The 12,539-nt window shown below is 39.5% G+C and overlaps 1 protein-coding gene across 1 annotated transcript; it reads right to left on the reverse strand.

The window, feature by feature from the left end:
- Positions 1-6,110: 6,110 nt before the first annotated feature.
- On the reverse strand, positions 6,111-6,854 carry LOC148553277 (uncharacterized). The gene has a single exon (XM_088494806.1). The coding sequence runs from the start codon at positions 6,852-6,854 to the stop codon at positions 6,111-6,113; it is 744 nt and encodes a 247-aa protein (XP_088350932.1).
- Between the last annotated feature and the right edge of the window lie 5,685 nt (positions 6,855-12,539).

The raw sequence follows: 12,539 nt of genomic DNA on the forward strand, positions 1-12,539 counted from the left end.
GATCGAAAGCTTTCTAGCAAATCAAGAGAAAAGAAAGAGGAAGAAGAATAAAAACTATTATTGATCCATTGAATTACAACAGAGCTCCCTATCCCAATGAAGAGGGGTTTAGTTGTTCATAGCTCTGGGAATGGAAATTGAAAATGAAAAGTGCATTAAAGATAAACTGAATTACAGAGAAAGTGAAATACAGAGTGTTTACAATTTTGGATCGCCCAGATCCCGATCTTCTTTCTAGTTCAAACAAACAAACAAAGTGCATCAAAGCCTTGCCTTAGATCATAAGATTATGCATCATCTAATTTATCATTCAATTCATGCATTATTCCCATGAAATCATGTAAAATTCTCAATATTTGCGTGAATCAAGATGTAAGTGCATATTCATCCATATGCTTGCTTATTGCCTAAGAAAATGCATGAAACTACCTAAATTACATAAAGAAAAGGCTAGTAAAACAAGCCAAGATGCCCTGGCATCACAACACCAAACTTAGATCTTGCTTGTTTTCAAGCAAGTGGTAGAACATAAGAAGAATGAATGAAAATACAAGTCCTTATTCAAAGAATTCAAATCCTTGGTTTATAGGGTTTCATGCATAGCAACTTAGGTTCATGTTCTTGCTGGTTTCTAGGCTCTAACATGTTCTTGAACAATCACTCTATTGTCATCTATGAGACCCTTATTCATTGACCTTTGTTTTAGCCTTGCTTTTGTTTTCTTTTTCTCTTTTAGAGCTTATTGCTTTCTTAGGCTAAGTGCTCTGTGTTGAGGCAACTTCTTATGATAAGTTTTCAGCCAACACTCCTGAACCAGTTGGTTCAAGGTGCTAGGTGTTGAAGCACCCCCAAGGACTTACTCACTCAAGTCTCTCCTCATCACATACACACCACAGGCACATGGTTTGTTATTCTTTTCCTAGGACCTTGGTGTCCAGCACCTCTTTGGGTTACTAAATATTTTGTAACAAGGTTGCTCTTGATGGTGGACTTTCAGTTGATAATCCCGGGTTAGTTAACCCAAGTTATCAAGTGATGAAGCACTCCTAAGAACTTACTCATCCAAATAGATCCTTGTACAAAAACACCACAGACACATGCCTCATGGTTCAAACTATTGGTGCCTAGCTTTATTTCTTGCTCATTTCTTTCTTTTGCAACTCTTTTTCTCTTTTTGGAATTTTATTATTTAGCTAAGTCTCATAGAATGCATTTCAAGCTCATAGTTCAGGAGACATATTTAGCTTTGTACCTTATTGATGAACCAACAACAAACACCACCATAGGAACTAGGACTTTATTCTACAATCCTTGGACTCCACTCTTGTTTTTCATAACATTTTCTTTTATTGAATTCAAGAAACAAGCATACAATCATAGCATTGGTGCAGTGGCCTAAGCAACTAGCTAGCAAGCAAAAGATAAACTAAAGAAACTAATTGCATTTGACTAAAAATTTAAAGATTGAAGGGACATGGGTTAGCATTAGCATAAGTGCACTTGCAATTGACATCTTTTTATCAAGAGCAATACAACCTCTTGGTGTGTTATTGTTTCTTCTGTGTCATCATCCTTTTCAGCCCTTGCAACTTTCTTTCTCCATCTCAGGTGATACATATTCCCTCTAAGGGCTTGACTGTTCTTCCTGCAAAAGTAGTGAAAGTTGCTTGTTTCTCAAGAACTTGAGTTATTAGCATTCATGTGTGCCTATAAGCTTCTGAACTTATTGTGGTGTGTGAACACCAAACTTAGCTCTCTACTTACTTCCTTGTGCAATGAGTTGCAAGCAAAATGTCATCATGTGCCCTTAATCTTTTTGAAAACATATATTGAACTAGGCTGGAGGATCAAATCATTCCTGTGATTGCTTAGAATTAGTGATATCTTATGATAATTGAAGGATTGCAGTGTGTTCATGTGAGCTTCATGGTGGAACACCAAACTTAGTTTCACACATTCTTCCTTGAATTATTGCCTCAGGAACTCATCACTTTTGGTGTGAAACACCAAACTTAATCCCTTGCAATGCACAGAAGATTCATTGACCCTTTAATAATCAAAGAAAAGAATTACAAAAAAAAAAAGATTTGCCTCTGGTTGGGTTGCCTCCCAACAAGGGCTCTTTTAACGTCATTAGCTTGATGGGTATGTCATTAGTTGAGCTTGTACTTCACCTTGGGGCCTTCTCCCGTATTGCCCAGATAATGTTTGAGCCTTTGCCCATTCACAGTGAAGGTTCACTGCGAGCTTCCTTCCATTACTTCTATGTGTCCATAAAGTGAGACCTTGGTGACAAGAAATGGTCCTGACCATCTTGACTTTAGATTCCCAGGAAAGAGCTTTAGCTTGGAGTTGTAAATGAGCACTCTCTATCCTTCTTTGAAGCTCCTAGGTGCCAGCTTGATGTCATGCTTCTTCTTTGCTCTCTCCTTATATATCTTGGCATTTTCATAGGCTTGGGACCTGAATTCTTCCAGTTCTTATTGTTGCAGGATCCTTCTTTCACCAGCAGCATTGTTGTCAAAGTTCAGTAGTTTGAGAGCCCAGAATGCTTTGTGTTCTAGCTCCACTGGTAGATGACAAGCCTTTCCATACACGAATTAGAATGGAGACATTCCAATGGGTGTTTTGAAGGCTGTCCTGTATGCCCAAAGAGTATCATCCAGCTTCTTTGACCAGTCCTTTCTTGAGGCCGCCACAGTCTTTTCCAGGATCCTTTTGAGCTCTCTTCAAAGGCATGTGTCTAGTTCCTTCATGTGGTGGCCGAACTACCCTTCTTGGCTTGTCTTATCAAAGCCACCCATTCCTTCCTTCATTTCCCTATGTAAACAATAAAATAAATGCAAAAGCTAAGTCTATATGTGGCGGTAAAATAAAAATTGGAATTAACTACTTTTTAAACTTTTATTCAAAAATCATCTAAAACAAGCTAATTGCTACTTATGATTTCAAATCAAACGGACTTCTTAAGAGTTATGTATGCAACATTAGTGATACCAAACTTAGTTTGTGATCATGTGGTGCAAGAAAAATTGATCAAGGCTCCTAAGATATGCATGATATGATTCTCATACATCTTCTTAGTGTGGCTTGCACACCAATCTTGTTGTTCACTATATGCAACACACAAAATTTCATTTGAATGTTTGTCAAATTTGAATTGAAATTCATGAGTATTACTTTATTAACTACTATCAAAAACATAAACTAAAAAGGATATAAAGCATGGGTTGCCTCCCATGAAGTGCTTCTTTAACGTCATTAGCTTGACGGTTGGCCTTTGTCAGGGTGGTTGGTAATGTCTCAAGTCTTCTCCTCTCACAGTGAATCTATCTCTAGTTGCTTCTTTTAGAATCTCTACATGCTCCAAGGAGAGGATTCTATTAATTGTGTACACTTGAGGCAGCTGAGATGTAATTGTAGGAAGATGAGATGGGATTAGTGGGTAGTGGCTTGAGATCATTTTATCCCCTTGGGAAAAGTCCTCTATAGGGATCTTTTTGTTCTTCCATCTCCTTGGTATCTTCTTCCCAATTCTTTTCTCTTCTTCAAGTGGTGCTTTGATGATTCTTGTGTCAGGAGGATCTTTGTTGATTGTCTTCTTTGAATTTTGTGGTTCTAGCTCCTCCTTGGGCTTCCTTGGTTGTTGTATCATTTGAACTTCTTTTTTTTCTACCAAGGAGATCTTCAAGTGCTCTGCTTGAGATTCTCTGCTTGTTTCCTCTAGAAACACTTCATTGTGATCATCCTTCAACTCCTTGTTCTCTTGTTCAGATTCTTGTGAGGGCTTGAAGACATGAAAGGTGAGTTGTTCATCATGTATCCTTAATACCAACTCCCCTTGCTCAACATCTATGAATGCTCTGGCTGTGGCTAAGAATGGTCTCCCCAGAATGATTGGATGAAGATAGCTCTCTTCCATCTCAAGAACAACAAAATCTATAGGGAGGAAGTACTTCCCAACCTTTACCAGTACATTTTCAACCACTCCTATTGCTTGTTTCTGAGTCTTGTCAGCCAATTAGATGATTACATCTGTGGATTTTAACTCATTGATTTGTAACTTCTTCATGAGAGACAGAGGCATTAAATTGATGCTTGCTCTCAAATCACAGAATCCTCTATCAATTATTGTGTCTCCAATGGTACAAGGGATGTAAAAACTCCCTGGATCCTTCTTCTTTATGGGTAAATCCTTCTGAATGAGAGCACTGCATTCCTTATTTATCACTACTGTTTGTCCACCCTTCAATGGGTTTTTCTTGGTCAGCAGCTACTTCATGCACTTGATATATGAAGGCATCTGTTGGAGGCCTTCAATGAAGGGAATGTTGATATGTAGATATGCAAACATATCTAGGAACCTTGAGTATGACTTCTCTTTCTCACCACCCCTGAGTCTCTGAGGGAATGGTGCTTTTGGTACATATGGTTTCAAGATCTCCTTCTCCATTGGCTCTTCTCTATGTGTAGAGTCAATTTCTTGTTCTTTCTCTTCCTGTTTCTCCTTTGGAATTCCCTGAGTGTGCTCTGATGGCTTGCTAACTTCCTCCAAATTTTCTTCATCTCTTAGAGTGATCACTTTGTATTCTTCCCATCTCACATTCTTAGTTTTTCCTCTTGAATTCTTCTCAGTGTCACTTGGAAAACTGTCGGTGGATTTCGGGATTTGTTGAGAAAGGTACCCTACTTGAGAGTCAAGCTTCTTGAGGGTATCTCCTTGGTTCTTCATATTAGACCTTACTTCATCTTTGAATGCCTTGTTGTCTTGAACTTCCTTGCAGAGATTTTCAAAGAGGGCTTCAATCCGGGAGATTCTATCCTCAGATGGTAAAGGTAAGTTAGAATTTGGGGGTTGAGATTGGCCATTTAGTGCTTGGTATGAAGGCTGGAAAGAGTTGTTGTGTGGGGGTTAATATGATCTCTAATTGGGGTGTTGGTAGGTGGAATTGTTATATTGGTTGGAGTTTTGTGTTCTATGATCTTGGTTCTGGTTTTGTTGGTTTCCCTTCCTAAAGTTTGGGTGGTTCTTCTAACCAGGATTGTAATTTTTGGGATGTAGATCATAGGGTGGTCTTGATGAGTTTTCAACATAATTGACTTGCTCCCAATCACCTCCTTCCTCTGCATTGAACTCTTCTTGAGCTTGTGGTTGAATAGTGACTGCTGCAGCTTGATTCCTCTCCATCTGCTTAGTAAGATCAGCCAATTGTTTGGTAATCAGCTTATTTTGAGCCAGCAATGCATCCATGTGGTTCAACTCTATCACTCCTCTATTTGAGTTTCTATCAGAAGCATAGAAATATTCATTGTTGGCCACAGTTTCTATGATGTCTATAGCCTCATCAATTATCTTCTTCTTGTTGAGAGAACCTCTTGAAGAGTGGTCTAAGGCCTTCTTTGATTCTTGTGACAATCCTTCTTAGAAAATGTACAGCTATACCCATTCATTGAACATGTCTGGAGGGCATCTTCTTGTCAGCTCCTTGTATCTCTCCCATGCTTCATAGAGAGTTTCACCATCTTGTTGCCTGAATGTTTGTACCTCAGCCCTCAATCTTTTGACTCTTTGAGGAGGATAAAATCTTGCCAAGAACTTATTCACCACATCTTCCCAAGTGGTCAAACTCTCCTTTGGAAAGGATTCTACCCACTTAGATACTTTGTCTCTAAAAGAGAAGGGAAACAAAAGCAATCTATAGGTGTCAGGATGGACACCATTGGACTTCACAGTGTCACATATTCTCAGGAATGTGGTTAGGTGTTGATTGGGATCTTCTTGGGTACTTCCTCCAAATGAGCAATTATTTTTAACAAGGGTGATGAGTTGAGGCCTTAACTCAAAGTTGTTGGCCTGGATGGTTGGTCTTAGGATGCTACTTCCATAGTTTTCTAGGTTTGGGTTGATGTAAGAGCCTAGAACTCTTCTCTCCTGCCCAGCATGATTAGCTGCACCCTCTCTGGCATGATTATGCACCTCTTCCTCATGATGGTTCTCCATATCATCCTCCATATTCATATCCAAATCCTCCTCTACTTTCTCTGCACCAATAACCCTCTTCACTCCTGCTTCCCTCCTTAGTCTAAGGAAGGTCCTCTCAGGTTCATATTCAAAGGAGGTTGAAGCTCCTCTTGTCAGCCAGTTGAAGGATTACATCTGTGGATCTCAGCTCATTAATTTGCAGCTTCTTCATGAGAGATAGAGGCATGAGATTTATGCTAGCTCCTAGATTACAGAATCCTCTGTCAATCATTGTATCCCCTATAACACAAGGGATGTGAAAACTTTCAGAATCTTTCTTCTTTGTAGGAAAGTCCTTTTGGATGAGGGCACTACATTCCTTATTCATCACTATTGTTTGTCCTCCTTTTAAGGTACTCTTCTTGGCTAACAACTCCTTCATGCATTTAATGTATGTAGGTATCTGTTGGAGGGCTTCAAAGAAGGGAATGTTTACATGAAAAGACTTAAATACATCCAGGAATCTAGTGTATGTTTTCTCCTTCTCGCTGTCCCTGAGTCTCTGAGAGAATGGTGCTTGTGGAACATAAGGTTTTAGGATTTCTTTCTCTTTCGGCTCCTTCCTTTGTATAAAGTTAGTCCCTTGTTTTATCTCTTCCATCCTCTCCTTTGGAACTCTTTGGGTATGCTCTATTGGATTGCTAATTTCTTCCTCCAAAGCCTCCCCTCTTGCAAGAGTAATTGCCTTGCATTCTTCCCATCTCACATTCTTTATTTCTCCTCTTGGATTCTTCACAATGTCACTTGGAAAGCTGTCAGTAGGCTTAAAAATTTGCTGAGAAAGATATCCTACTTCGGATTCAAGCTTCTTGATGGCAGGTTGATAAACCATTATTTTATGGTTTATATTGTGTTTAATTGTGTGGTTTTATCAAATCTTTACCCACTTATTCTAATGATTAGCATGTATTTACAACTCCTTCCTAAAATTACTCCATGGTTGAAAACTTGCTTCCTAGAGACTTTTAATTATGTATTTTAATTCTCCTTTATTCCACTCGATGCCGTGACCCCTGTGTTAAGTGTTTCAGGCTTTATAGGGCATGAATGACTTGGAAATTGGAGAGGAGGCTTGCAAAAAAATGGAAAGAACACAAGAAATTAAGGAGATGACCAGCGAGAAGCGACGCGGACGCATGGCTCACGCGACCGTGCGAAATGGACAAATCGTAGTGACGTGCTCGCATGCCTGACGCGAACGCATAGATTGGAAACTGTACGAGTGACGCGAATGCATGGACGACGCGCACGCGTGGCAAGGCAGAATGGTGGATGACGTGAACGCGTGGATGACGCGATCGCGTGACGAGCGCGATCTGCAGAATTTGCAGAATTCGCTTGGGGTAATTTTGGGACATGTTTTGACCCAGTTTTTGGCCCAGAAAAGCAGATTAGAGCCAGGGAACATGCAGAGGCCGGAGGGAGACATTCATTCTGCATAATTTTAGTTTTAGATATGACTTTACTCCTCCTCTAGATTTTTTCTCTACACATTCATAGTTCTTAGGATTTTGTTTTTATTCCTTTTTGGATTGGGATATTGAGAAGAGTTATTACCTCTGCCAAGCCATCATCATTCTAGTTTGTTTTCCTTATTCGTCACTTACTCTTTCATATCCTTAATTTGTTCAGAATTTCTATTGGGTTATTTTTAGAATTTAATAATTCAAGAACCATTTTTATTTTGAATTGGTCTTTTTGATTATTGTTTATCATGTCTTTCTTTATTTCCCTTTCTTATTTTGTGAAGTTTACATTCATAATGAGCGAGTAGTTCCCTAACTTGATTGGGAGTTAATTGAAAGGAGGACCTTGAGTTGGAATGCTCAAAAGTAAAATTGTAATTGGGTTTTTTGTTGGATCGCTCTCTAGTCACTAACACTAATCCTTCCTAAGGGAGAGGATTAGAACTTGTGAACAGAAATAGACTTCCAACTTGCTTGACTTTCCTCTACCTAGTAAAGGATAACTAAGCATAACAACCTTCAATTATCAATTAATCTTGGGAGAACTCCAAAAAGGATCAAACTTCCGACTAATCTACTCCCGGTCAAGATTTTTATTTAAATTACATAAATTCTCTTATTTAATTTCCTGTTCATCAAACTCAAACCCATTTTGCAAAACATCTGATTAATAGAATAGCACATCTTTCTCCAACTCGTTGGGAGACGACCTGGGATTCATACTCCCAGTATTTTAATTCTAATTTTGTGATAACCCTTTTAAATTGAAAGCGGATTTTTGTTGGTTAAGAACTGTACTTGCAACGTATCTCTTACATCAATTTCTTAATCCGCCAATTTCTGCCACGTCAATTTTTGGCGCCGTTGCCGAGGAGTTACAATAGAGTGCTAAGTTATTGATTGGAATTTATTTATTTGCATTTTATTTTATTTTGCTACTATGATCTGCATGTTTCTTTCATTAAATGACGCGTTCACTTCCTGATCCAAGCTTGCCAGTATTTGATCCTGAGATTGAAAGAACTATTTCACGTATAAGGCAAGCTCGGCGTCTGTTAGTCCTCTCCAAGGGCGAATCTGAAACGTCACTTAATAAAGAAACAAGCTCCCTTTCTACTGATTCTGTTGATTTACGTACAGGTGACATGGCAGCACCTAGGAGAGTTACTATCCAGGAAGCTGGAGCCCCTGATTTTACACTGCAACCATTTCAAGCGCATCACCCAGCGGTGGCTACAGATTTTGAAATAAAGATTGCACTACTCAACTTGATGCCTAAGTTTCATGGCTTACCTGCTTAAGAGCCTATCAAGCACCTTAAGGATTTCCAAGCAGCCTGTTCTACTGTCAGGCGTGATGGTGCAGATGAAACTTCTATTTTGTTAAAAGCCTTCCCATTCTCTCTTGAGGGAAAGGCAAGAGAGTGGTACTATACTCAACCCGCAGCAACTGTTTCTAACTGGGATACGCTTAGAAGAGAATTTTTAGAAAAATTATTTCCAGCTGAAGTTACTAATAAACTGAGGAAAGACATTTCCATGATTGTTCAGGACGAATCCGAGACTCTCTACGAATACTGGGAGCGCTTCAACAATCTTCTGGAAGCATGCCCCCACCATATAATTGACAAGATAGTGTTGCTGGCTACGTTACATAGGGCATGAGGCCTCAAGATAAGACCACATTGGAAAGTGCTAGCAATGGGTCTATGAAAAAGTACAAGACCACTGATGAGGCATGGCAATTGATCAGCGACTTAGCTGAATTTACTTGGAATCACAGGCAGAAACAAAGCCGGTCAAAAGCTGTTGCAGAGGTATCCTCTAGTAGAGAGACTGCTGCCCTAACTCAGAGTATATGTGAAATGACCAACTTACTGAAGCAGATGCAGTTGAGTCAACAACAAGCTCAGCCCTCTCCACCACAGCAAAGCCAACAGTTGGTTCCAAAGAGAGTGTGTGGGATCTGTGCTGATTATAGTCATTATACTGATGAATGTCTGCAGCTCCAACAGGAAGACAATACTGTAGCAGCCACTCATAACTTTTATGACCGCCCCAATCAAGGATACAATCAAGGTGGCAGCTACAACTATGGATGGCAGGAAAATTCCAACCAAGGTTGGAGAGATAATTCTAACCAGGGTTGGAAGGACAACAATAACAGATGAGGCAAAGACAATCAAGGAAATCAGAGGTAGAATAATAACAACAACAGGCAGCAGAACCAGAACCAGCCTTACAGAGCACCTCACCTGAGGCAATCCCAATAACCACAGCACAACCAACAACAAGTTCCTCTGATCACTTATTCTAATTCCTCTCTGAGTGACGAGATGTTTCAATACATTGCGCAAGGACAAAAGAACATGGAAAGTTCACTTAACGATCTAACATCCACTATACAAGCTCTCATCTCTCAAATGGGATCATCCAACACTTCAAACACTCAACATGCAAGATCTAGTGGAATTCCTTCTCAACCCTTACCCAATCCAAAGGGTGGCATCAATGCCATCACCCTAAGGTCCGGAACCACACTACAAGAGAGGAATCAGGAGGAGCCAAACCCATTAGAACACGCCTTAGCTAAAGAGGTGGTGAAAGTAGAAGATGCTGAAGAGGAAGAGGACATACAAGACATGGTTGAAGAAGAAGAAGCTCAACCACAGAAAGAAGCACCAAAGGATGCAGACGCTGCAGAACACACCCTTCCTATTCCATTTCCACAAATTGCAAGGAAGCCCAGGAAGCAGATGGAATTTGATCCCAAAATGGTAGAAATATTCAAAAAGGTTGAGGTAACTGTTCCCCTTTTTGATGTTATTCAGCAGGTACATAAATACACAAAGTTTCTAAAAGATTTATGTATACATAAAGATAAAATTAATGAATTAGAAACTATTCCTTTAGGTAGTTCTATATCTGCTTTAATAGGAGGTATACCTGAAAAGTGTAGTGATCCAGGTCTATGTATGGTTAATTGTACTATTGGAGGTGTGATATTTTCTGACTGCATGTGTGATTTAGGAGCGTGTGTTAGTATAATTCCTTTGTCTATATATGACACTTTGAGGCTCCCTCCCTTAAAAAGGTCGGCAGCTCGTTTTATGTTAACAGATAAAAGCATTATTACAGTGATTGGAGTTGCTAAAGATGTACTAGTGAGCATTAAGGGGCTCACATTTCCCATTGACTTCTATATCTTGGAAATGCCCCCTAATGACTCAGGAAGGCCATCATCAATCCTGCTTGGAAGACCATTCCTGAAAACATCAAAGTTCAAGCTGGACGCATTTTTCGGAACTTATTCTTTTGAAATAGATGGAAGAATAGAGAAATTCAGTTTAAATAAAGCTATGAAGCACCCTCCGGATGATCATTCTATCTCCCAGCGTGACATCATGGATGAAACCGTGGCTGAAGTTCACCAGGAGGAATTAGAAGAGAAGTACATAGGACAAGGTCCAAGTGTGGGGACACTTTCTAAAGACAATGAGAGCACTTCACCATTATCACCAGCTCCAGATAATCCAGAGCCTGGCCATGAGCAGAAATTAGAATTAAAACCCCTCCCTCCACACCTCAAGTATGCTTACCTTGAGGACGAGCAGAAGTTTCCAGTTATCATTGCAAGGGAACTCACTTCCCAACAAGAAGAACAGCTAGTGAGTGTGCTGAGAAAACACAAGAAAGCAATTGGATGGAGTTATCAAATCTTTACCCACTTATTCATATGATTAGCATGTATTTACAACTCCTTCCTAAAATTACTCCATGGTTGAAAACTTTCTTCCTAGAGACTTTTAATTATGTATTTTAATTCTCCTTTATTCCACTTGATGTCGTGACCCCTGTGTTAAGTATTCCAGGCTTTATAGGGCATGAATGACTTGGAAATTAGAGAGGAGTCTTGCAAAAAAATGGAAGGAACACAAGAAATTAAGGAGATGACCAGCAAGAAGCGACGCGAACGCATGACTCACGCGACCGTGCGAAATGGAGAAATCGTAGTGACGCGCTCGCGTGCCTGACACGAACGCATGGATTGGAAACTGTACGAGTGATGCGAATGCGTGGACGATGCGCACGCGTGGCAAGGCAGAATACTGGATGACGCGAACGCGTGGATGACACGAACGCATGGACGACGCAATCGCGTGACGTGCGCGATCTGCAGAATTTGTAGAATTTGCTGGGGGCAATTTTGGGCCATGTTTTGACCCAGTTTTCGGCCCAGAAAAGCATATTAGAGCCAGAGAACATGTAGAGACCAGAGGGAGACATTCATTCTGCATAATTTTAGTTTTAGATCTGACTTTACTCCTCCTCTAGGTTTTCTCTCTACACATTCATAGTTCTTAGTATTTTGTTTTTATTGCTTTTTGGATTGGGATATTGAGAAGAGTTATTACCTCCGCCAAGACTTCATCATTCTATTTTGTTTTTCTTATTTGTCACTTACTCTTTCATATCCTTAATTTGTTCAGAATTACTATTGGGTTATTTTTAGAATTTAATAATGCAAGAACCATTTTTATTTTGAATTGGTCTTTTTGATTATTATTTATCATGTCTTACTTTATTTCCCTTTCTTATTTTGTGAAGTTTACATTCATAATGAGCGAGTAGTTCCCTAACTTGATTGGGAGTTGATTGAAAGGAGGACCTTGAGTTAGAATGCTCAAGAGTAAAATTGTAATTGGGTTTATTGTTGGATCGCTCTCTAGTCACTAACACTAATCCTTCCCAAGGGAGAGGATTAGAACTTGTGAACAGAAATAGACTTCCAACTTGCTTGACTTTCCTCTACCTAGTAAAGGATAACTAAGCATAACAACCTTCAATTATCAATTAATCTTGGGAGAACTCCAACAAGGATAGAACTTCCGACTAATCTACTCCCGGTCAAGATTTTTATTTAAATTACATATATTCTCTTATTTAATTTTCTGTTCATCAAACTCAAAACCATTTTGGAAAACATCTGATTAATAGAATAGCACATCTTTCTGCAACTCGTTGGGAGACGACCTGGGATTCATACTCCCA

This window comes from Arachis ipaensis, chromosome B7 (genome assembly GCF_059453495.1).
Source record: "Arachis ipaensis isolate K30076 ecotype BB chromosome B7, ASM5945349v1, whole genome shotgun sequence".
NCBI classification, from domain to species: domain Eukaryota; kingdom Viridiplantae; phylum Streptophyta; class Magnoliopsida; order Fabales; family Fabaceae; genus Arachis; species Arachis ipaensis.